Source organism: Sciurus vulgaris (assembly GCF_902686455.1).
Source record: "Sciurus vulgaris genome assembly, chromosome: 9".
Classification (NCBI taxonomy): domain Eukaryota; kingdom Metazoa; phylum Chordata; class Mammalia; order Rodentia; family Sciuridae; genus Sciurus; species Sciurus vulgaris.
Window position 1 is genome coordinate 89,909,273 of NC_136469.1, and position 25,531 is coordinate 89,934,803.

Genomic DNA, 25,531 nt, shown 5'->3' on the forward strand with positions numbered 1-25,531 from the left:
CCAAGTGCATTCTCGGCAAGCACTCAATCAACTGAATCCTCCAAGCCAGATTGGGATATATGAACACAGCATGCAGATGGGTTGTCAGTCATCTCTTGAAGGATGGAGTTAATAGGATTTCCCCATTCAGGACTTTGCCAAGCTTAGAAAGGTCTGTTCCCTCTTTTTCTTCATCTATTCCCTCTTTTTCTTCTTTCCTGTCTTACCAATCTTTTGACAAGAAAACAAACAACATTTTGTGACTATCAATATAACAGTTGCCACACAACCCAGCAAGAACCCAATCACATCTAAAGAGTGGTACTGGAACCAGTTGAGGTCATGGGAGGCTGGCCTGAGGTGCTTGGCTCCTTTATGGCGCATGACAAACTCGATCCAGAAGACTGCTCTGTCCAGGGGCTTTATAGGCTGATCATGGTGAATTCTTGATAACCTCATGGCATTCTCTTTATAACTAAAGGACACAATGCATAAAAATTAGTTTTGATTATCATTTTTTACTGTAGTTAAGTTCTATGTTGTACAAGCCAAATGTTATTCAAACCAAAATTCATACACATGTTGAGGGAAAGTTTATCTTGCAAGAACTTACTGAGATGCCCGGGGTTTTAAGAGTCATAACAGCCATTTGCTGCCTCTCACCTGTCCATCGCCTGCCTTACTCCTATCCATCACCCAACGCTCAAGTTTCACCTCCCGATCGTCCAACAACAGTCAGCAAACTGATCCCCAACTGCCAGTGGAGCACCAGCTGCCTGCTGCTGCCTGGAAGTTCACTGTTACAGTACATGCAGGTTTGATTACACATGGCTGCTGCCATTTTGAGACAACAGCCAGGCCTGGTCGGACCCCTGGCCGGACTGACTGAACCCCGTCTCCAGGATCCCTCAGCCCAACCGATCACTCCCTGCCTCTGGGGCCCTCACATCGACCAACTGCTCCCTGCCGCCAGGACCCCCAGACCAACTGACTGCGCCCTATCACCGGGACCCCAGACCGACTAACTGCACCTGGCCTCCAGGATCCCACAACCACACCAAACACACCGGACCTCCAGGACCCCTGCTGGACCAACCACATCCTGTCTCCAGGACCTCCAGCTGACCACGTCCACCCCTGAGCTGCAGCTCACCATTTGCCAACACATTTCGAACCAGAGCAGCCATCTTGGATAATCCTGGAAGCTGTAGCTCTGATCCTTGGTTGGGGCAAATCCCATCCTGAGACGTCTGCTGGAAGCTTGAAGCTCATTGTCAGGTACCTCTCTTGCATCAGGCTGCTGAACACTGGGAGGTTTCATTACTACATGACTATTATACTGTAGATCTTCTTTAAGTTAAGATTTAAGTTCTTATTTACTTTTTTGCTCTCTTTTCCTTTTGCTTACTGGTTCCCTCAGAGTCTCTTTCTCCATTTTTTGCATGCTAACATCCAATTTCTTTTGATTACACTCTCACCCTTTCTGTTTTCTAGAATTTCTGTATATTCTTTTCTTATCCCATTAACAACCACATTCTACATCCCACTGCATTTTCTTTGTCCTCCATTAGAAACTGCAGACCTTATTGCAAACCTGTTTGTTTTACCAAAGATAATATTTGAACCCATTTTGTTTATTATGACAATTTTGTTATTGTCCCATAGGGGCTATTTGGTCTAGGATTGCCTAGTGTCTGATTTTGGCACTGCTAATATTGATCTCCCCTTAAAGAAAGGGTTTTGGAAAACTATAGGGCCACTATAAGCCTATAGGGGGAAATATGCAATACCCCAGACCTGCACTGCTAGAGGGGAAGGTACATGAACAACATGAAAAAACAAGAGAAGAAAATGATCCAAACAAATCTAGATTCTATAGTAATAGAATCCAATGACAGTATGTTAGAAGGAATGTAAGAAAAGGACTTCAGATTATACATGATTAAGATGATTTGAGAAGCAAAGGATGAGATAAGAGAGCAAATGAGGGCAATGAATGATAATAACAATAAGCTGAAAGAGCACCTGCAGGAAGCAAAAGATCATTTCAAAAAAGAGATAGAGATTCTAAAAAAAAAAAAAAAAATGGAAATCCTTGAAATGAAGGAGACAATAAACCAAATAAAAAACTCAATGGAAAGCATCACCAAAAGACTAGACTAATTGGAAGACAGAACCTCAGACAATGAAGACAAAATATTTAATCTTGAAACTAATGTTGCCCAAACAGAGAAGATGGTAAGAAATCATGAACAGAATCTCCAAGAACTATGGGACATCATGAAAAGACCAAATTTAAAAATTATTGGGATTGAGGAAGGCACAGAGATACAAACCAAAGGAATGAACAACCTACTCAATGAAATAATATCAGAAAATTTCCCAAACCTGAAGAATGAAATGGAAAATCAAATACAAGAGGCTTACAGAACACCAAATGCACAGAATCACAACAGATCCACACCAAGGCACATTATAATGAAAATGCCTAACATTCAAAATAAAGATAGGATTTTGAAGGCCACAAGAGAAAAGCATCAGATTACATATAGGGGGAGACCAATACGGATAGCAGCAGACTTCTCAACCCAGACTCTAAAAGCTAGAAGGGCCGGGACCAACATATTTCAAGCTCTGAAAGAACATGGTTGCCACCCAAGAATCCTATACCCAGCAAAACTAACCTTCATATTTGAAGATGAAATAAAATCCTCCCATGATAAACAAAAGTTAAAAGAATTTACAAATAGAGCGCCTGCACTACAGAATGTTCTCAACAAAATATTCCATGAGGAGGAAATGAAAAACAACAATGGAGGTCAGCAAAGGGAGGAACTACCTTAGAGACAAAGCACTCAAAGGAGAAACCAAGCCAACTTAAAAACCAAAAATAAGTCAAATGACTGGGAATTCAAATCATTTCTCAATAATAACCCTGAACGTTAATGGCCTAAACTCATCAATCAGAAGACATAGACTGGCAGAATGGATTAAAAAGAAAGACCCAACAATATGCTGCCTGCAAGAGACTCAACTCATAGAAAAAGACATCCACAGACTAAAGGTGAAAGGATGGGAAAAAAACTACCACGCACATGGACTCAGTAAGAATGCGGGGTTTCCATCCTTATATCAGATAAAGTGGACTTCAAGCCAAAGTTAGTCAGAAGGGATAAAGAAGGACATTTCATACTGCTTAAGGGAACCATAAATCAGGAAGACATAATGATAGTAAATATTTATGCCCCAAACAATGGTGCATCCCTGTACATCAAACAAATCCTCCTCAATTTCAAGAATCAGATAGACCACAACACAATAATTCTGGGTGACTTTAACGCATTGCTGTCACCACTAGATAGATCTTCCAAACAAAATCCAACCAAAGAAACCATAGAACTCAATAACACAATCAATAACCTAGACTTAATAGATATATATAGAATATTCCATCCATCAAGGAACGGATTCACTTTCTTCTCAGCAGCACATGGAACCTTCTTGAAAGTAGACCATGTGTTATGCCAAAAAGCAGCCCTTAGGAAATGCAAAAAAATAGAGATACTGCCTTGTGTTCTATCAGATCATAATGCACTGAGAGTAGAAATCAATGACAAAATAAAAAAGGGAAATTACTCTAACACTTGGAGACTAAATAATATGCCATTGAATGAAACATGGATAATAAAAAACATCAGGGCGGAGATTAAAAAATTCTTAGAGGTCAATGAAAACGATGATACAACATATAAAAATCTCTAGGACACTATGAAAGTGGTACTAAGAGTAACATTCATTGCATGGAGCACATTCCAGAAAAGAATGAAAACTCAACAACTAAATGTCCTAATGTTATAGCTCAAAGCCCTAGAAAAAGAAGAACAGAATAACAGCAAAAGTAGTAGAAGACAGGAAATAATTAAAATCAGAGCTGAAATCAATGAAATTGCAACAACAAAAAAAAACTATTCAAAAAATTGACAAAACAAAAAGTTGGTTATTTGAGAAAGTAAACAAAATAGACAAACCCTTAGCCACGCTAACAAAGAGGAGAGAGAAGACTCAAATTACTAAAATACATGATGCAAAAGGAAATATCATGACAGACACCACTGAGATACAGAACATAATGAGAAGCTACTTTGAAAATATGTATTCCAACAAAATAGAAAGTACCAAAGACATTGACAAATTTCTAGACACATATACTCCGCCCAAACTGAACCAGGAGTACATACATGATTTAAACAGATCAATATGGAGCAATGAAATAGAAGAAGCCATTAAAAATCTACCATCCAAGAAAAGCCCAGGACCAGAAGGATTCTCAGCTGAGTTCTACAAGACCTTCAAAGCAGAACTCATTCCAATACTTCTCAAAGTATTCCAGGAAATAGAAAAGGAGGGTACCCTACCGAACTCATTCTATAAAGCTAATATCACCCTCATACCCAAACCAGGAAAAGACACATCAAGGAAAGAAAATTTTAGACCAATATCCTTGATAAATATAGATGCAAAGATCCTTAACAAAATATTGGCAAACCGTATCCAAAATAATATTACGAAAATTGTGCACCACGATCAAGTGGTGTTCATCCCTGGAATGCAAGGATGGTTCAACATTCGTAAATCAATAAATGAAATCCATCATGTCAATAGACTTAAGGATAAGAATCATATGGTTATTTCAATTGACGCAGAAAAAGCATTTGACAAAATACAACACCCCTTCATGCTCAAAACACTACAAAAAATAGGGATAGTAGGAACATACCTGAACATTGTAAGGCTATTTATGCTAAGCCCATGGCCAACATCATTCTTAATGGAGAAAAACTGAATCCATTCCCTTTAAAAATGGGAACAAGAAGGGATGTCCTCTTTCACCATTTCTATTCAACATTGTCCTCGAAAGTCTCACCAGAGAAATTAGGCAGACTAAAGAAATTAAAGGGATACGAATAGGAAAAGAGGAACTTAAGCTGTCACTATTTGCGGATGATATGATTCTATATTCAGAGGATCCAAAAACCTCCTCCAGAAAACTTCTAGACCTCATCAATGAATTCAGCAAATTAGCGGGCTATAAAATTAACACACATAAATCTACAGCATTTTTATACACAAGCGATAAAACAGCTGAAAGGGAAATGAGGAAACCAACTACATTTGCAATAGCCTCAGAAAAAATAAAATACTTGGGCATCAATTTAACCAAAGAGGTAAAGATCTCTACAATGAAAACTACAAAACACTGAAGAAAGAAATTAAGGAAGACCTTAGAAGATGAAAAAATCTCCTATGTTCTTGGATAGGCAGAATTAATATTGTCAAAATCACCATACTACCAAAAGTGCTAAACAGATTCAATAAAATTCCAATTAAAATCCCAATGACATACATTACAGAAATAGAGCAAGCAATCATGAAATTCATTTGGAAGAATAAGAAACCCAGAATAGCTAAAGCAATCCTTAGCAGGAAGAATCAAACAGGGGGTATCGCAATACCAGAACTTCAACTATACTACAAAGCAATAGTAACAAAAACAGCATGGTATTGGCACCATAATAGACAGGTAGGTCAATGGTATAGAATAGAGGACATGGATACAAACCCAAATAAATACAATTTTCTCATACTAGACAAAGGTGCCAAAAATATGCAATGGAGAAAAGATGGCCTCTTCAACAAATGGTGCTCGGAAAACTGGAAATCCATATGCAACAGAATGAAACTAAACCCCTATCTCTCACCCTGCACAAAACTCAACTCACAATGGATCAAGGACCTTGAAATCAGACCAGAGACCCTGTATCTTATAGAAGAAAAAGTAGGTCCAAATCTTCACCTTGTTGGCTTAGGATCAGATTCCCATAGCACAAGAAATAAAAGCAAGAATCAATAACTGGGATAGATTCAAACTAAATAGCTTTCTCTCAGCAAAGGAAACTATCAGCAATGCGAAGAGAGAGCCTACAGAGTGGGAGAATATCTTTGCCACTCATACTTCAGATAGAGCACAAACTTCCAGAATATATAAAGCACTCAAAATACTCTACACCAAGAATACAAAAAACCCAATCAACAAATGGGCTAAGGATATGAACAGGTGCTTCACAGAAGAAAATTTACAAGCAATCAACAAACATATGAAAAAATGTTCACCATCTTTAGAAATAGGAGAAATGCAAATCAAAACTACACTGAGATTCCATCTCACCCCAATTAGAATGGCGATTATCAAGAATACAAGAAACAATAGGTGTTGGAGAGGATGTGGGGAAAAAGGTACACTCATACATTACTGGTGGGACTGCTAATTAGTGCAGCCACTCTGGAAAGCAGTGTGGTCATTCCTTAGAAAACTTGGAATGGACCCACCATTTGACTCACCTATCCCACTCCTCGGCCTATACCCAAAGGACTTAAAATCAGCATACTACAGAGATACAGCCACATCAATGTTGATAGCTGCTCAATTCACAATAGCCAGACTATGGAACCAACCTAGATGCCCTTCAATTGCTGGATGGATAAAGAAACTGTGGTATATATATACAATGGAATATTAATCAGCTATAAAGAATAATAAAATTATGACATTTGCAGACAAATGGATGAAATTGGAGAATATCATGTTAAGTGAGATAAGCCAGTCTCAAAAATCAAAAAGAGGAATGATCTCATTGATAAGCAGATGATGACACATAATGGGAGGTGGTACAGGGGCAAGAATGGAGGAAGGAGGGACTGTATAGAGGGAAAAGAGAGGTGGAAGGGGTGGGGGGGAAGGAAAAATGCTGCTATTTAACAGAACTTTTATGTGACAACACACTGTCACAAGCAATTACTTAACTTTTCTGTTACCTTATTGTATAGCTCTTCTTCTCTCACAGTCTTACCAAGAAGGTCATTCTGAGGTAGCCAATCAAACATCTGAGTATTGGCTCCTAATGTGACTGGCTTCTTTCCTTTGTATCTCCATAAGACCTGTGGAAGACAATGCTATAATGTTGCAGGTACACACAGTGAGGTTGTGTTAAGTCTGTAGACTTATTTAGGAATCACATTCCTCCATATTGTAGGTGGCAGCTGAGAGCAAGCATAGAGAAAGAGTTTGTAGCTTGTAAACACTGAGGTATATATTAGGACTGCTCATGTCTATCTGTAAAGGCTTCTACTCAAAATCTATTGAGAATAGTATACATATTTTGAGGCTTATCACTTTAAAATTAATGAAAGCGGTTCTTTAAATAAAAAATAGAAAATAAATAGGACTGGACTAAAAAATCAGAACATGGAGGTTAAAAACATTAAGAGAAACACAAATTCTCTGTAAATTTATTTATTTCATTTCTACCTGTCCTGTTACACATGTAATTTTTTTCAACAATATAATTAGCTTTAGGTTTTTAGTGTTTTGTTGTTGTTGATGGTATTTTCTTCCTGGCTTTCCTTCCTCCTTCCTGCCTCCTTTCTTACTTCTACCCTTTCATCTTTCTTTACTTTTTCCCTCCCTCTATCCCCAGCAATCTGTCTTATTTCTTTAACTTTTTGGAAGGGGGATTAGGTAAGGATTTCCTTATAGAGTACTTTTAATAGAGTATTTAAAAATTAGGATATTAACCATTTTTATACATAGTTTTCTTCTGGGGGATAAGGCAAATTTTAAGAGATAAGAATGGAAATAAAATTCAGATTCTAAAATGCCTAATTAGCGTATGTACCTAACTACCGTCCTATGTAGTTTAACTAATATATAAGTATAAAAGTACCAGGATGGATTATGAATAGGATTATATAGAGAATAGAATATAAACTTCTAATTACAAAAATCAAGGTTAATTGATCACAAATTACAAATGCATATTGCTTGACAATGCTCTTTTGCTTTTCTTTTTAACTGTAGAATATTCAGTTGGGAAAGAATAAGTGAATCTTAACTTCTACTTCTAAGGCAACTACACTTTGATAGACTTTTTAAAAGACTCAGACATTTGGAGTATATTTTTTAGGATGATTTTCTCTACTCTTTGTATAATCTTTCGCTTTTCCTACATGATGGAGCTAACATATTTCAGAACTAGTCCATGAGTAGTTCAAGAGCAGTCCATGCAAGCCAAAATGTTACAAGTGAGCTAATATTTACACCTCTATTCTATTAAAAATAAATGATTACAAAGTGAGTTCCCATAGAAAAGTCAAGGTGCAGTCAGCAAGTGATCAAATATACCTCAGTATATGTTTTTAATGTTATATAAATATTTACTTAACACTGGTGTCAGTTATACATAGTGTGCATGAGTTCCAGCATCCATCTGGGAAGAGTACTATTAGGCAAATTGTTTATCCCATTAGTAAGAAGCTGTTGACCAGAGTTTCAGGTTGTACCAACCTTCTGTGGAAGCTGCGCAAGGGCTGAGGCAATGAAATTGGCCTTTTCTTCTGTGAGGTTTTTGACCAATGACCCCAGAGAAAACACCACAACACCATCTTCACCTGAGCTCTGGACAAAATCTTCCATTTCCTGCAGATATACATGCTTTTTATTAAAAAGTGCAGCATCATGAGGAAAAACATGTTTGCCTATACTTCTAAGTGGAAGAGGTAAAAAGTAATGTCAGAGAAATTGTTAGAGTAGTTCTGTCTTCTGACACATAACTACATGTCTATTTGAAAAGAAGTATGTCCCTGAAATTTATGGCTAAAATATATCATAAGTGATTGCAAGTATAAATAAGAATCAAATCACCACAGAAACATATAGGCAATGATGGCAGCTCATCTCATGGCAAGTGGAACTGTTACTCTCAAGGTATCATTTTCCCAACCAACAGAATTGTCTGCACACTTGTAAAATTATTTCATGGCAGGAAGCCCAAGAAAGGATCCAGACCTAGGCTTTTAAAAGTATGCCTGTTACACCCAACAATGTACCTTCCTTTGAGACAAACTTTCAAGATAATTTTCAGAAGAATCCACTTTTCTGATTAATAGGGCTATGAAGAAGTTTGTTAAAAATGTGATATATAGTGAAATATTTTGGAGGGAGATATCATAGTCTATCTATAGTTACAATAATCACATTTTTAAGATAATACATTTAATTTGAGCCTTAGAGCAGAACTAAAGTACAAATTCCTATGTAAATGAAATGCCCTTAGTCACTAATTAGAGATTTGCAAATTGGGCACCGCAAAGTCCAGTACTGGAAACTTTTACATAATAATCTATGTGAATGCCACCTTCTGAAGGTATGTTCTATATTCTTTGTGCAACTATTTGTGTTTACTCTGTTAACACTCTATCTCTCAGTTAATGGCTAGTAAATTATCGGGGGAGGGACAATGTGTTGAGAGAGAGTGCACTGTAATTACCACCTTGCTTAATATCAGCAGAGTGTCTCTGAGGCTCTGAGGTACTAACAATTGTTTTCTCCTAAACAGGTGTTCATCAAGCAAGTCAAAATACACACAAACACACACACACACACACACACACACACAAAACCACACTGATTTGTATTTTTTACTTAACTGGGTCCATTACTTCTTTATTCTATTTATCTAGTGACTAGCATAACTCATTCATCACACATAAAAGCTATGATTGGTAGTCATACTCCTCGAAGCCTGTATCAATAAGTAATCTGCACATGGAATTGAATCACTAGCACTTCTTGTAAACCATGTCTAAGTTATTTTTTGTTTATAATTATTCATGTGAAAGGAGAAATAAAGGATAAATAATATGGTAAGGGTATTATCTAGTGATCATGGATGTTACATCTCTCTGTATATTTTTTAGTTATTGTTTTGTTAACTCCTGTACTGACAGTACTCAGCAAAGCTTCTCTGCATCCATAAACTTGTCTGCTAAGTTAAGCACATTCATAATATTGAAATGAAATTTTAAACTTAGGTATGTTTTATTTATGTTAAACAGAAATCAAGAACTCTCCCGGGAACTCCATTTGACCTGCAGCCTACTAAGGAGAATATCATTGATCTACAAACCAGATAAAAAAAATGTTTTGTCTCCTCACTTACCCCTGTTAATAATTAACAATAATGTTCTTACCAAGGTGATCTAATGATTTGTTTCCTAAAACTTATTTCTGTTCAATATTTCTGGCATTCCAAATTTATTCATTGAAAACTTTGGAATTTGACATACAATTTTATTTTTCACTCAAAAACCAAATACTAATCATGCTTATAGAAAACAATGATATTATTTAGAGTCTCTCTCTCTCTCTCTCTCTCTCTGTCTCTCCGTTAATAAGGATTAGGTTTATTTTGACCACATGAGGAATGCTGGCAGTCAGAAGGTACATGTGAGCTTCACCATGTAAAGGAAGAAAAAATGACCACGTATCCCTCTTTCCTTCCCAGAGAACAACTCTAAGGGACATGAGCAGGGTTTGCCCCCTCCTCAAAATTGGATCTCATCTCTGGTATGATTTCACATACACTGGCAGGGACATATTTTGTATTTAAATTACTGCTAAGTCATTATGACATGAAATTTTCTCTTGTATCCATCTTCTCAGGCATAGTGTTTGAGAAAACTTGTCTTCTCTCAATGCTTCTTCACAATACCTTTCTGTAAGAGAATTCCATAAGGCCCAGGCTGCCTTCCATATCTCCCAGGGTCAGGGCTGAGGCCCCTTGGGGTAGCTGGGAGGAAACACTTGGGGCAGCCACTGCTCAGGAACTGAGGTTCTGCTGTCTCTTGCCTGCTTGCTGAGGTGTCTGAGTGACCCATGCTGCCACACCCAAGGACTGTGTTGCAGGACCAAGAAGGAGGGAGAGATGGGGGTCACTATTCAGCTCGTTGTTCCCAGTAACTCGTGGAGTGAAGGCTCAGGCCCGAGACTGTCCAGCATTGTGTTGGCAGTAGTCCTGAAGTAGGGCCTTCGGCTGAGGCTGTCTTTGAATTTGTGATCTTCCTGACTAAGCCTCCTGAGCTGCTGGGATTACAGGCATTGCAAGTCTTTCAGTTTTATTATTAATTATCTATGTTGATGACTGTCAATCTATTTTTAATGTTTTCTACCAATACTGAGACCTTGTACTACCCAAACAATTTTCAGAAATCACATGAAAATCCCTTTTAGGCAAAAACTAAACTCTTCATAACTTTGTGCTGTTTTTTCGCCAACTGTTACCTCTGACAATAAAGGTTACTACTATGCAATAACCCTCAGGATTAAAATCTAGGAATGCTACTTTGTTCCATGTCCTCCCTTAATATTTATCTTCTTACTCATCACATCCAGTGCGATTCACAAGGAATTCTCATGAAGGTATTCTTTCTCTATCAACCTTTTTGGAAAGTGTGCCTGGTGATACTTTCTTCATGCAAGCAGAAGACCAAAGTGTTCACCTTGGTGATTCTCATGGTTCTACTACCTGTCCCTGTACTCAGTATCCACACTAAAGATGCACATATTTTTTAGTATACAACTGGAATTATTCTTTTTGGCTACAATCTCATGTAATTCCATAAAACCTAATATAACTCATAAAAGACCCCTAAAATTAGGAAAATAACTGGGAAGTGACAGACCGAAGTGATTCAACAACATATCTGTGTTATTGGAGCTGTAAACTTTAAAGGAAAATGGGACAATTTTCATTATCATAGACCTACCTTAGGTAAAGGTTTGGCAGGTTTGCAGTGCAATCCTCCAACAAACTCAAAATTGGGTAAGTATGGACGAGGAAATTCAAAATCACAGTATGTCCGAATTAGCCAAATTTCAGCTTTGCCCATACTCTCACCTAATGTAGTAGGTCTTCCTTGAGAAAATAAAGATTAGGGTGGAGAAAATCAATATACATGTTTGCTAAGAAAAAAAAATGCACTACAGATTACCTTATATGCTATTAAGGAAAATAATTAAGACCTCTGGAATACTTACAATGAGTATATGTTAAAAGGAAGAAAGGATCAAAGAAAAGGGGGAAGACATGAAAAGAGAGGGTAAGGGAGAGAGAAAAGAAGGAAAGGAAAAAGGAGAAAAAAGAAAGGGATTGGGGGCACTGAAGGAGAAATGATATGTAAGGATAAATTCATAACTGTAAAAAAACCAAAAATTTAACTACAACTATTGAGAAATTTAACACTAATTTTTTCTCTCTAATTAAGTGCAGAAAATAGATTAACTCCATCACATAAGCCTCATTCAAGTCACCTCTAAACAATTTCCCAGGTTTTATCCAGGAATACATCTCTGTCTTACAGTTTCTACATTCTCAAACATATCATTGAAGGACCCATACCTAATTCAGTCCATATTTTTTCATGAATCAAACCCTATTACTTAAATTGATTTGTCATTATGTTTTCAGTAAACAGTTCCTGATTAATTCACACCCAATACAAACCCCTTATATGTGAGATGCATATATAAATAATATTAATATCACATACTTATTTTAGTGTTAACTTATATGATGGTTTTTAAAGGGACAGATTCTAAGTATTAGCTTTAGGAATTTTGTAAAAAAGGATGAGTATTTGTAAATAAAATCAACCTTTGCTACACACAAGAAATGTTTTGCAACTGAGAAAAGAAAAACTCAAATGAGAATATTTCCTTACCAAGATCTCTAATTTAATTAGTAACTATAATCCCCTGGAATAGAAAACCTCTTTGAAATAGTCATTACTTAGTAGTGTTTGAAGATATGTGTGAAGTCACATAGCCAATGTCTTAATGTGATCATGAAGAAAGAGGGTCCAAAGATTCTCAGCTTGAAATTTCCAGAGATTGGAAGAGAACTTTTCCCCACATCTTCCACATCAGAGTGTGTAAGCCCTGTGTGTGCCTTATTTTGTGCTGAGCATGTAGCTCAATGGTAGAGCCTAGTTGTACAAGGGACTGGGTTTGATCCCTAGCACTTCAAACACTGGGTGGGTGCTTTATTTCATGTGTTATTCATTCTGGCTTGATCACTAATTCCCTAAGTGAAGTTTATGTTCATAAATTCTAGACCAAATTTTAAGAGGATCTAACTGATTCAGTAAAATTGTATTTTTAAAGCACTGAATTACAATTTCACACAGTCAATGAAAAATAAAAATAAATTTGAACAAAGGTATACAAAATTGGCAGATAATTTCGTAAGACATTTTAAAAGTTATACTGAAGAACTATGAATAAAACTTCTGAATTATCATCAAATCTTTTCTTGTAATTACATTGTTTATATAAATAGCATTAAACATTGGACAATCAAATAATATAAAATTAATAAATTATCAAATATAAGCTGCCAAGTGAATATTGTTATTGATTGCATCTATTATTTTAAAACTATATGTGAGTCTAAAAACGATGACATTTAATTCAAAGAACTCACAGAGGTATCTGGAATTTATTGTTACATACCTTACTGTAATTGATATAGACAACAAAAAATTCCTGAGTGATCAGTCTCTGAGTTGACATGTTAGTTAGACTGACATGTACAGATGACTTCTAGACTATCTAGATATTAGCTTATTTCCAGTGATATGTGAGAAAATTCATATGCACGATGTCTAGAGCACTTTTTTTAAAGAGTAAAAAGTAGAATATCTATTTCACCTTCACTTTCCTTCAGGCCAGTATACAAATAACCTAGTGCAATTATTTGAGCAAGAACAATAACACAAAATATGTAAGAACAATAGTGTAATTAGTTCTGGATTCCTGGATGACATTGTGACTAGAACTTACTTTATTCATGTAAATAGTTACATGAGGGAGAAATACTTTCTGTGCATTTATGGTGTTTTGTTGTATATGTTTTTACTGCACCTCACACTGTAGGGTCAATTGTTTCATGGTAGGTGACATATCATAGTAGCACAAACCAGAATAGTAACTATGGATGATATGAATGCTGTCAAATCCTACAAACATTTTGAAAACAGAAAGGACAGGATCTCCAGTCAGATAATTTAGGTGCGGTGAGAAAAAGAGTTACATGTAGAATAATTCCAGTTATTTTTCACCTGAGTCACTAGTAGAACTGAGTTTAATTGAAAAAAATAGGAAAGACTTCCAAAACATGTTTGGTGTCAGCTAATTTTTGAAATACAGCTAAACATCCAAATGGTGTTAGACATTTGGAGTTGCAGGTGAGCATTACAAGTGAGAGAGTCTACCCCAAATTGCAAATTTTGGGGTCATTGGCATACAAATCATAACTAAATCCAAATAGTTTTATGAGATAATCAAAGAACTAAGTATACACTGAGAACATTTAATATGAAAAAACTGGTTCACTTCTAACTTAAGAGCAACATATATTTATAATGAGGTATGCGCTGAGAACATTGTAAAGACATATACTGTAAAGTTTGACAGCCCCACAAATAGAAGGAAAACATGAAAAATATAGAAAACTTTAACTAGTTCCAAAGTCTCTAATACATAAGTGGTAATAAAAAAAATAGAAAAAAAAAAAAAAACAAAAAATAGAAAACATAAATCAGTTGCAAAAATAAAATATGCCAATTAACTCAGAGAAGGAAAATGTATACAATGTATGGAATTGTATACAAAATCTCAGGTTAAATACATGGAATTTACATTACATTTTTAATTCAGTTATATATCAATCGTATACAAAAGAAATAGAAAAAATAAAGAACAGAAAACATAAAGCAGTTGTAAAAATAAGATATGCCAGTTAACCCAGTCAATAAATGTATTAAAAGTCTCAGATTAAAAACATGGAATTTACATTAGATTTTTAATTCAATTATATACTGATTATCAGAAACACATCAAAATATTAGTATAATAATCAACTTCCAAGTAAGGACTGCTAATGAATTATTTTTTCATATAGCCACATATGTTTAGTTCACAGTTTTATATGCAATACATTTTTCTGTCAACTTACTTTATAGTTTTTATATACTTTAATGATTTAGATGAAGACTTTTTGACCAAAATATAATTAGATCTTTTTAACCTAGTGTTTTCTCTAACCAGAAACTATTGTCTATGTGAATTTATTTTATTTCTACAATTATTTCATGGATTTTCTTTCTTTTTTATTCCCACAACTTTATTGTATTTTTATTGCTGGGTGACGTTAAATTTATTAATCTTCCATTTTTCCATAAATAAATCCTGTAAGGAAAACATAATGGAATTTTAGGTGACATTTAAACTCCACCATAATTGAGAAAGAATATTACAGATTATTCAGAAACTGACAATATCACTAGAAATTCAGAAGTAGAGCCATCAAACTGACCCAGTTGAATTTATGAGCCCATTTGCAATAAGGACTACTTTGCCAAAATAAAGCCATTAAAAAATAGTTGTGTTACAAAAGTTTACTCTCCCATCAACTAATTCACTTAGAAATTTAGAGCCACTTTTCAAAATTTACACTTAGAAATTTAGAGCCACTTTTCGAAAAGCCTTTTTCAATGATGAAATCAGAAACTATTTAGAAAAAATATTAAAATTATACAGATTAAAAATAAATGGGAAACAGCAAAAATGAGACCTGATGTATAGTTGTAGCATTTATTATAATTAACAAAAAAATAAAATGCTTGTAAGTTAGGAAGTTAGAGAAATAGTAGAGTTAAAAAAGAAAGAAAAAGAATAATTGATGTATTGTGGAAGAGGAAATTATTATATATAGAAATAATATTACTATCATGTTAAAAATCAACCCTACTTGCATTTTAGATGCTATAATCCTATAAGGATTAGATAACTGAATACAGTAATATGTTAATGCAAGATAAGGAAAAGTTAGACTTGTTCTAGGAATTAATTAACAGTTTAAGTTTTTAAAAAATGCATCCACTTTATTCATAGGTAAAGAGCAAAATCTAATAACCATTTCAAGAAATAAAAATGATATTATTCATAAAGTTGAAAGTTATTAGTAAATTAGGAAGAGAAAAGAACTCTCTTAGATTACCAGGAACAAAATTTTTAGAAAACTACATTAAATGTAGCCTTTTGTGTCGAAATATTGTAAGCATTTTGATCAGGATGAGAAAACGGCAATTGGTGTGTATGAGGACATATCAATCTAACAATGTTCTACACTACTGCAGTTAAATAAGAAAACAATTATGTGAAGAAAGAAGATCTAGGTGCTTGTCTAATGATATTTTGTTTTGTATCTAATCCAAAAGAAAATACTAATAAGTCATTAGAATTTGTGACAGTTTAAATTTTGAAAGTTAAGGCTAAATATAAGTAACAATGTCTGTGCACAAGCAGATGAAAATTTAAAATTTTTTTTTATTTAAACTTGAATACATTCTACATGATTGTATAAACTAGGGGCTCAATTGTACCTCATTCTTTGATTTCCAACATCAACAAAACCATGTGTAAACTATATTTTAGGATTATAAAATCTTACTAAAACTCATAATAATGAAACATCTAACATTTTCATGGACAACAAGGGTCTACATTCATAAGGATGTCCAATTTCCCAAATTGATCTGCAGATTCATTGTAAAACTTACTACAATATAAAAATCAGAAGATTCATTGAACCTGACAATTTCTATAGAACTTTATATGTGCCTCTAAAAATCTACATGGAAAAGCAAAGAGCCAAAAATAATGAAGAAACTCCTGTCAAAGAGTTACAACGGAAGTAGGAATTATCTTACAGATGACAAGAAATAATACAGAGGAAAGTAAATAGGATAACAGCAGCAAAACCACTTTGGTAACAAAAGTTCTGAATGACAAAGCAACCATTTCAGATATGTATGAGAAGGAAGGAGCCTTCAACAAACATTGATGAAAACTCCCCATTCCTGTGCAAAAGTAGAAGAAAGAAATGAGATGAGGAAGGTTGAGAAGGAATGATTCAGAGAAGAGGATATAGAATTGAAGAAAAGTAAAATGCAAAGAAACTGATCCATCTTACAAAATATGCAAAAATTAAATTTTAAGTAGATTAAAATCTTCAAAAAAGGAGCAAAATTAGTCTCTTTTCAGTCAATTAAGTAGAAAGTAATTTCCATTGCTCTTATAGAACAGAAGACATATACCAGAATGCTCTCAGCATTATACAAAAACTATAAATATATAGTTGTCTTGCTATAGTTACATGGTAGAACACTACAGAATACATAAATGTATCATAAAATTAGTATTAAACATAAGTAGCAAGTGCAAGCATCCATTTGTACACTATTTAGAAAAAAATAAACAATATAATGTTTAGAAAATAACATCCATGTTAGTACTGTCAAAGTTTGCAAAAGGATGTTAAAACCAACTACGCAAGATGATTTCTAAACTATTGGTAGCAATCTCTTAACTACAGGAAATAGAGAAGTTCATTCTATTATTTTAAGGATGCACTTAAATTAGACTAAAGTTTATATGTCAGTAGGTGCACTGAAAAAATATTTGTAATACTTTTTACAGAAAAGTCCTACAATGCCTAAAAAGATAGAACAAGTTACAGGTCAAAAGATAAAGAACCCACCAAAATGGAATAACTGTATTTGCTGCCCAACTTCAGAAAGGTCTGAGGATAAATGCTATGTGGCTCAACAAGACTAGAAGGCATCATGGCAGAGACACAAATACAATCAATTCAATTTAATGCTGTTTATAGTGGCAGAGTTGGAAAAACACAAGTACTTCTCAGAACTGAAGTAATTCAGTGATTTCTTATATCAAAAAATTAATATTATTATGGTACTACCAAGAATGGTGAAAAGTTATGAATTTTAATGGAAAGATTTTCACATCTCTACCAGGTTAAAAAAATAGACATGTATATTTAGCACTTTTCCCTATTGGACAAAAAAAATTATGTATGGACTAATGCTAAATATAGCATAGAACACGTCTTAATATGAAGACAAGCTAATGGTGCTTGCAGGAAATGAAAAGTCAGCTATTTTTAATTTAAATATACTTTGCTCCTTTTGAATTTTTTTAGCCATTTTTTATTTGTCCTTTTATTGACATTTTTATTGAATTAAATTATATTCTTTGTGCATTGTATTTGCCTAGTAAGTAAGGAATATGGAAAAATGAAGGAATAAAATCAATGAGAGCTGGGCTCAGTGGCACATGCCTGTAATCTCAGTGGTTTGGGAATCTGAGGTAGGAGGATCCCAAGTTCAGAGACAGCCTCAGCAACTTAGTGAGGTCCTAAAATCTCTGTAAGACTTTGACTCTAAATTAAATGCCAAAAGAAATAAAAAAGTCAGTGAGACACTTGCACCAAAAGGAAAATCTTTTAAGAATGAGAGATTAATTTTCCATAGAGTTTAAGAATTACATTTCAACTATAAGCATTATATAGACAAAATCCCATTCCTTTTCTCTGTTTAAGCAGATGTCTCTGAAAATAGTTTTGAAATAGGGAACCACCCTATTTTTCAAAATAAAGAGAACCTACACTATTCTTCTAGTAAAAATAAACATTTGGAAATATATTGATTTTCTAAATTTGCTATTTTCTGGTAATTTAAACACCTATGATAAGGTCAGAAGAAAATAGCAATGACAAAACAATCTCAAACCTTTATTTTTTTTCTACCGCAGTTTGAACTCAGGGGCATGCAGCGACTGAGCCACAATCTCAGCCATTTTTGAGATAAGATCTTGCTAAATTACACAGGGCCTCCCTAACTTGAGGAGACTGGCTTTGATCATCTTGCCTCAGCCTTAGAGGTGGCTGAATTTGGATGAACACCATGGAGTGCAACTTTGAACTTCTTTTTAATTAACTTTTTTTTTACCTCTTCTTCCTTGTTAGCTACTGAAAGAAAAACAGCACACATTGTTTGAATTAATCTTTAAATTGTTAGCCACAGTTATTTCAAAGGACATTTCTCAATTCCACAAAATAAATTAGCAAACAGAAAAGTGACTTAAGTTTTCAAGGAAAACCTTACTTAGATCATAGGATCAGTCTGAATAGAAAAATCTGAATTCATGTTTGGAAGTGACTGCATTCCAGAGACTATGTCTACATATAAGTAGGAAAAACTTCAAGGGGAAGTTGAACACAAGTAAATCACTTTTCTTCAAATCAATGTGTCAAAAAAGAAAGCTGTTCTCTAAGGATTGTGACTTTAATTATATTGGGGGGAAAATAGTCCCTTGATAGGTAATGATGAAAAACTAAAGTAGATAGTTTGGTAGAAAATTTATCAGTTCCTATGCATGATTTCTCTCACTGAAGCATGGTTTTCTTTATTTCATGGAATAGCTTAACCTTTACTAAATATACCAAGTTGGACCATCATTGTCTTTAGAGTAGTGGCTATAGAGAATTTAATTGCTTACAATGGATACTAAAGTGGAAAATATTTATTGTTCCACATAACCCAAGTAAAATGGAAAAGCAGTGTTTAAAAACATGACATAACAAGGTCAGTGTACAACTTGTGCCCATTACAAAACCTGAGCTTATAACCAGATATATTTAGAAACAAATATGCCTACTATTTTGTTTTAAATTGTTTTCTGTTTTGACATTGATATAATCTAGTATCATTCATTATCTATGGACTAAAGCTCTTGGATATAATACAGATTATCAAGGAACCCCTTCATAGAGAATATCACATATTTTCACTCTTGTTAAAAGTACAAGATTAGTTAGAGGTAAAAAAGATAACTTTTAGAAAGTCAGAAGAAAGATGAAACTTAGGAAATTGGAGTTAAAAAATAACTATATCATGAGAGACCACGGTGAAGAGACCAGTATAGAAACTGAGTTGTCTTAAGCCAGTATGAAAGTCTTATGAAAAAAATCAAAAACCTTTCCTTCTTTTCACCAGAAGAATCATCTGGTAATGTTTTACTAAAACTTTGCTATTATAAGAGGGTCCCCACACACAAAAATGTGTGATATTTCCTGTACATTCTCTGCTTAATGGAAGAATTCTCCCCATTGTATTCTGTTATGATAATATTTCTACTTCTGCTTGCCTTCAATTTATATTCCCAAAAGACTTCATTCTTAATCCTGTATACCAAAGTTTCACAGTGATATATTTATGGCTCTATCTCTTCCATTGGCCTCTGAAGGCAGAATTAAAACCAAGATCATGGTCTTATTAACCTTAAGTCCAATTTACTAGATGTTAAATTATTTACTGAGATGCTATTACAGTATCACTCTATTTCAAAACCTTGTCTAAAGCAAAGAATTTATAAATGGTGTTATGTGAACATTATTATTTCAATGAAAATCAGTGTCATATGCACAAATCAAAAATGTAATACACAACATAAAAAGAACAAAGGACAAAAACCACATGCATATTTCACGATGCAGAAAGGTGCTCAACAAAATAAACATCCCTTCATGATAAAATCTCTGAGATACCTAGGAATAGAGGGAACTTGTAATAATAAAGGCTGTACATGGCAAAACAGAAACTGTCATCATACTGAATAGGAAAAATTGAAAGTATTTTCTTCAAAATCAAGAAAAGAAAGAGTTGACTATCCACTCTTTCAACGCATGTTCAATGTATTACTTGAAATTGTAGTCAGAGGAATTAGGCAACAGAAGAAATAAGTGGTACAAAGAGGATAACAATAACACAAATTATCCATATTTGTAGGTACTATAATCCTATACATAGAAGATCCTACAGATTCCACCAGAAGATTCAAGAGTTGATAAACAAATTAATCAAAGTAACAACAAACAAAAATCAATAACTTTTCTGTACTACGATAATGAAACTGCTCATAAAAAAAATCAGGAAAGTAATCCCATTCATAATAACTTCAAACTATAAAATATCTGGGAATAACCTAACCAAGGAGGTGATGACTTCTATAATGAAAATTACAGAACACTGAAGAAAGAAATTCAAGGAAACATTAGAAAATGGAAAGACTTCCAATGTTCATGAATAGGCAGAATTCATATCAGTGAAATGACCATTTTCCTAAAAGTAATGAATAGAGTCAATGTGATTCTCATCAAAATAGCATGCTCACCATGTACAAAAGAGAACTCAAAAGGTATTAAAGACCTAAATATAAGCCCAGAATCTTTAAAACTGTTAGAAAAGAAAAATAAAACTGCAGAAACATTTCAAAAAATAGGTACAGGTAAAGACATTCCTATGACTCAGGAAATAAAAGCAAAAGTCAATAAATGGAATGGCATCAAATTTAAAAGCCTCTGCACAGCAAAAAAAAACAAAATTTTTTTTTTCTTTTTAAAGGAACAGAGTTAAGAGAAGACTGACAGATTGGTAGAACATCTTTCGTGGCTGCTCTTCAAAAGGGAATTAATAGCCAGAATATATAAAAATCAAAAACCTCAAAACAAAAAGAACAATAACCCATAACCAGAAGAATGAGAAATTATACTCCATTATATATGCTGTATATAAAAATGTATTCTCCTTTCAAGTATAACTATTTAACGCAAATTCAAAAATTTTAAAAAGCAATAACCCAATCAATAAATTGGAGGACAAAATTACATGAATAACTATCCAACATCATTAGTCCCCCGGGAAATGGAAATCAAATCTACACTGGGATTCCATCAAAATGGCAATATAACAGTGAGGATGGCAATCATCAAGACTACAAATAATAAATGCTGGTGAGGATGAGGGGAAAAGAAGTTCTCTGGCAGCATTTGTGAGAATGTAAACTGGTATAGTCATCATGGAAACCAATGTAAAGTTTCTCAAAAAGTTTAAAATAAGACTATCATAAGATCCAACTATTTCACTCCTTTTAATTATCCAGAAGAATTAAAGTTGGCATACTATAGTGATACACGAATTCTCATATTTATTACAGCATAATTCACAATGGTCAAGTTGTGGAATCAACCAAACACTTACTAGGTCATTTGAAGGAAAAGGGTGAAATTGCCAAGCATCATTCTGAGTGAAATAAGTCAGATTCAGAGAGGAAAGCCTTATTTGTTTTCTGTCACATGAAAAGCTGAGTGAATAAAATATGGGCAAAGAGGAGCAGATGCCATGAAAGTAGAAGGCAGACCAATAGGTAGAGGAAGGGATCCAGGAAAAGGAAGAGGAGCAGGTGGGAGAGGTGTTGGAGAGTAAACTTGATCAAATTACGTTTTTAAGAATACACAAATACGCCACAATGAAGTCCACCATTCTGTATAAATAAAAAGCACCAATCAATGTATGTATGAAAAAGAAAATCAGTGTGATGGACTCAGTTGTGTTTTCCCAAATTCCCTTGGAGAAACCTGACTCTATTAGTAGAAGTAGTCCTTACAAGTGATGAAGGTTAAGTGAATTAAAGGGTGAGGCCCTAATCCAATATGACTAGTATCCCTCTGTAAAAGGAAAACACACCAGGGCACAGAGATGGAAGAGGCAAGGCCTTGTGCAGACACAGGAAGATATGAATCTGCAAGAGGAGAGAAGCCCCAAGAAAAAGACACCCTTGTAGCCCTTGACATCAGACTCCTAGCCTCCAGAACTGGATAAAAGCACATTTTTAAGTCACCAGTCTCTGGTCCTTAGTTTAGCAGCCCTAGCAAATTAACACAATTGTGGAGTTTAATTAGCTATTATTTTTTAATACCCACTATCATCTTTTGTGTGGAAGCTTGTATTTCCTCATGATTCTCAAACACAGTTGAAATGCAAGTCTTCCTTTGATTGGTTCAGAAGAAAATTAGAAAGTAACATCAATCATTAGAAAACAGGTAAGCAACTAAAAATAAGTTGAATAAATAGTACCAGTGAAGTAAAAAATTTATTACATTTTTAATGTATTGAGAAACAAACTCTTTTAGAGTATTTTATTTAAGTTTTCAACTCTCCGTTATATACTCCCTGAAGTATAAAGCACCCTAGTACATTTTTCATTATGACCAGCCATGGTGAAGCAGTTCACAGGACTACTCAAGTTTCCTACCTGATTAATGAGATGCACAGAAATAGTAGGTACACTAATCCAAGTCAAGAAATTTGAGAGTAATAAGAAGTTATTCTCAATAATTATGGAAGGAAAATTCAAATAAGTCAAAATTCAGATTAAATTTATAATGGATTTAATTCCATTCTCAAAATACTCACATTTCAGTTTATTACTGGTTCAATGCAAGATTTTCTTATTATGTCATACACTGCAATTTTTCTTTTTTTCTTTTTTTACCCTTTAACGAATAAGAAGCTGAATAGCATAGGAGAGGGAAATTCGATGTCTTGCAAGTATTTATATAATATAAATATATTTGGCAAAAAAAAAGGCTTCTTCCCTTGGACTAACATTGATTTATACATGGTTTAATTTCTTGTTTTGATTAGAATCTATTATGTTTTAAGGTATCTTACAAAACACTCTGATAATTATGAAGAAGTAACACACAGGGTGGTCATGCATACTTTTAATTCCCTCTCAGCTAGGAGAAAGGACCATCTCAATTCAAGGACAGTCTCAATAATTTAGCAAGAAGCTCAGCAAAAATTAAAAATAAATTTAAAGGATGGGGATGTACCTCTGTGATAAGACACCGTGGTTTTAATCCCAAGAGAACTTCCCCCCCAAAAAAGGAAAGAAAAAAAGAAAGGGATTACTCATGGCAAAAGAACACTTGTCTTCTCTCCATTCATTGTTATCAATTACAGAGATTTATGTGGAAATCAATGATACAAAAAATGTAATCCTTACATTTCTGCAGGCTTTTCTTTGGCTTCCTAAAGGTCTTTAGATACTAGTGTACCATGAGACGCAGAGTCTCTTACCTAATGCCTCACCATAAAATTGATCCCAAAACTGAAAGTCATATTGCTGGAGCACAAAGTCAAAGAACAATGTTAACATCACATTTTTAACCCTTTCCAGAAAGGTCATTCTGTCTGTTAATCCTCCCATGGAAACAGGCACGTAGGAAGGCAGAAATGGAAGATGCCCACAGTACCTCTCTACAGTGTTGCCCATGGACAACCTTATTGTGTTCACAAAAGGGATCCCAAGCAACTCAGCCACCAGCTCCCCACAGGGAAGCACGGGGTCTATAACCATGACATCATACTTGGTTTCCCACAGCTTCTCCATGAGGGACTCATTGTAGACTGCTTTCCAACAGAGTTCTTCAAAATATTCAGTTAGATCAAGAAAGTAATTTTGAAATAATTTAGCTGATTGCCAGAGTGACGATGTTGGCATAATATTCACAGCTAAATCTAAAAAGTAATTTATTGATTTCTCTGCATCCTCTTGGTTCCCTGACACAAAGATCACCTCAAAATTGAATGCCGAAGGTTTGTGATAGTCAACCAAGAAAGTCTGTGAAGAAGTCAGAATTGTCACTTCATGTCCCCTCTGCAGGAGTTCCTCAAGAATGTTCTTCAGGTTGAGCCAGTGGCTCATTTCACAGGGCCGCACAAGGACTTTCCCCCAGAATCCACAGCCAACACAGTAGAACTGCAGCAGAAGAATTGTCGAAACCCTTTTCTCAAACATCGTATCAGTGTCTCTCTGCACTGTTCTTTAGTGGTGGAGTGTTCACTGGGTTAAGTAAGAACTTTGGTAAAGAGCAGGTTAAATATTAACTACCAAAAGTAGGAAAGAACACGTGTGCAGAGAACTTTGTCAACGTTATTGTCTGGGTGCAGCACTTATATGACATTTGTTAAATTATAAGTACCTTTCAAACATTTGTGCAGAATTTGTTTTAGTACTCAAATCATTCTACATTAAATATCTTAAAATAGTAAAAATTTGAGTATCTTCAGATTAATAATTCAAAGTACAATAGAAGAATACATTTAAGGAAGTTCAGTAAATCATATGGTGTATCTTATGGAAAATGATAATTGATAATATGGGAAAACATAAATGTAGGTCTTGCCTTAAAATTGGTTACATACTAGTATGCAGAAGACACATAATATAATGAAAGGAGATAAATACAAATTGTCAAAAATGTGTTACACTGTTTCAGGTCTCCAAAAAAGATGCCTCACTTTTAGAAGAAGGAAATCAGAAAACCTTCTGGAATTGGAGCAGGCATAACAGCTTGTCTAGAAGCAAAGTTGGCAGAAGATAGCTACTCAGGAGGAGAGGAAGAACTCAAGATAAAGAATGATAATGCAGAAATTGTGGAATTGTGATCACCTGAGTTTAGTATGTGTGGAGCATAGGGTGACACAGAAACAGTGTGGAAAAGGAAAATTTAGGTGAATTTGAAGAGACTTGATGCTATTCTCTGGTTTCAGTTTTTAACTCTAACTTGGTTTACAGATGGGAAACATAGAATGAGTTCTTAGAACTGATGAGAAGTGGAAAGGGACCAACCTCTATGTAAAAGCAAAGGAATGGCTTATTTTATTGTTTGAGGAACCAGAGAACAATGACTCAACAGAGACATGAAACACAAAGGTAGGAATGACTGGGAAAACTTTCTGGCCTGCCAAGTGTGAGCAAGTTATTAGTCATGTCTGTGGATATACATACATTTGACCTATAAATACTTGAATCTTAGGAAAGAGGTAAAGATTAGAAATACAGGCTTTGATTCCAATTATCCATCCATATTTCAATGTGATTTTAGTA

At 34.5% G+C, this 25,531-nt stretch overlaps 1 protein-coding gene across 3 annotated transcripts; it reads right to left on the minus strand.

The window, feature by feature from the left end:
- Positions 1 to 340: 340 nt before the first annotated feature.
- Positions 341 to 25,364, minus strand: LOC306669139 (UDP-glucuronosyltransferase 2A3-like). 3 transcript variants are annotated; one of them, XM_079153023.1, is made up of 4 exons: positions 23,719 to 25,364; positions 11,641 to 11,789; positions 8,381 to 8,512; positions 341 to 454 (listed from the first exon to the last, which is right to left on the minus strand). In XM_079153023.1, the coding sequence occupies exons 1-4, from the start codon at positions 24,437 to 24,439 to the stop codon at positions 449 to 451; spliced, it is 1,008 nt and encodes a 335-aa protein (XP_079009149.1). In that variant the 5' UTR covers positions 24,440 to 25,364; the 3' UTR covers positions 341 to 448. The 3 variants fall into 3 exon arrangements, with proteins under 3 accessions (XP_079009149.1, XP_079009150.1, XP_079009148.1); XM_079153022.1 differs by lacking the exon at positions 341 to 454 and adding an exon at positions 6,863 to 7,077; XM_079153024.1 differs by lacking the exon at positions 8,381 to 8,512 and having other exon boundaries at positions 360 to 454.
- Between the last annotated feature and the right edge of the window lie 167 nt (positions 25,365 to 25,531).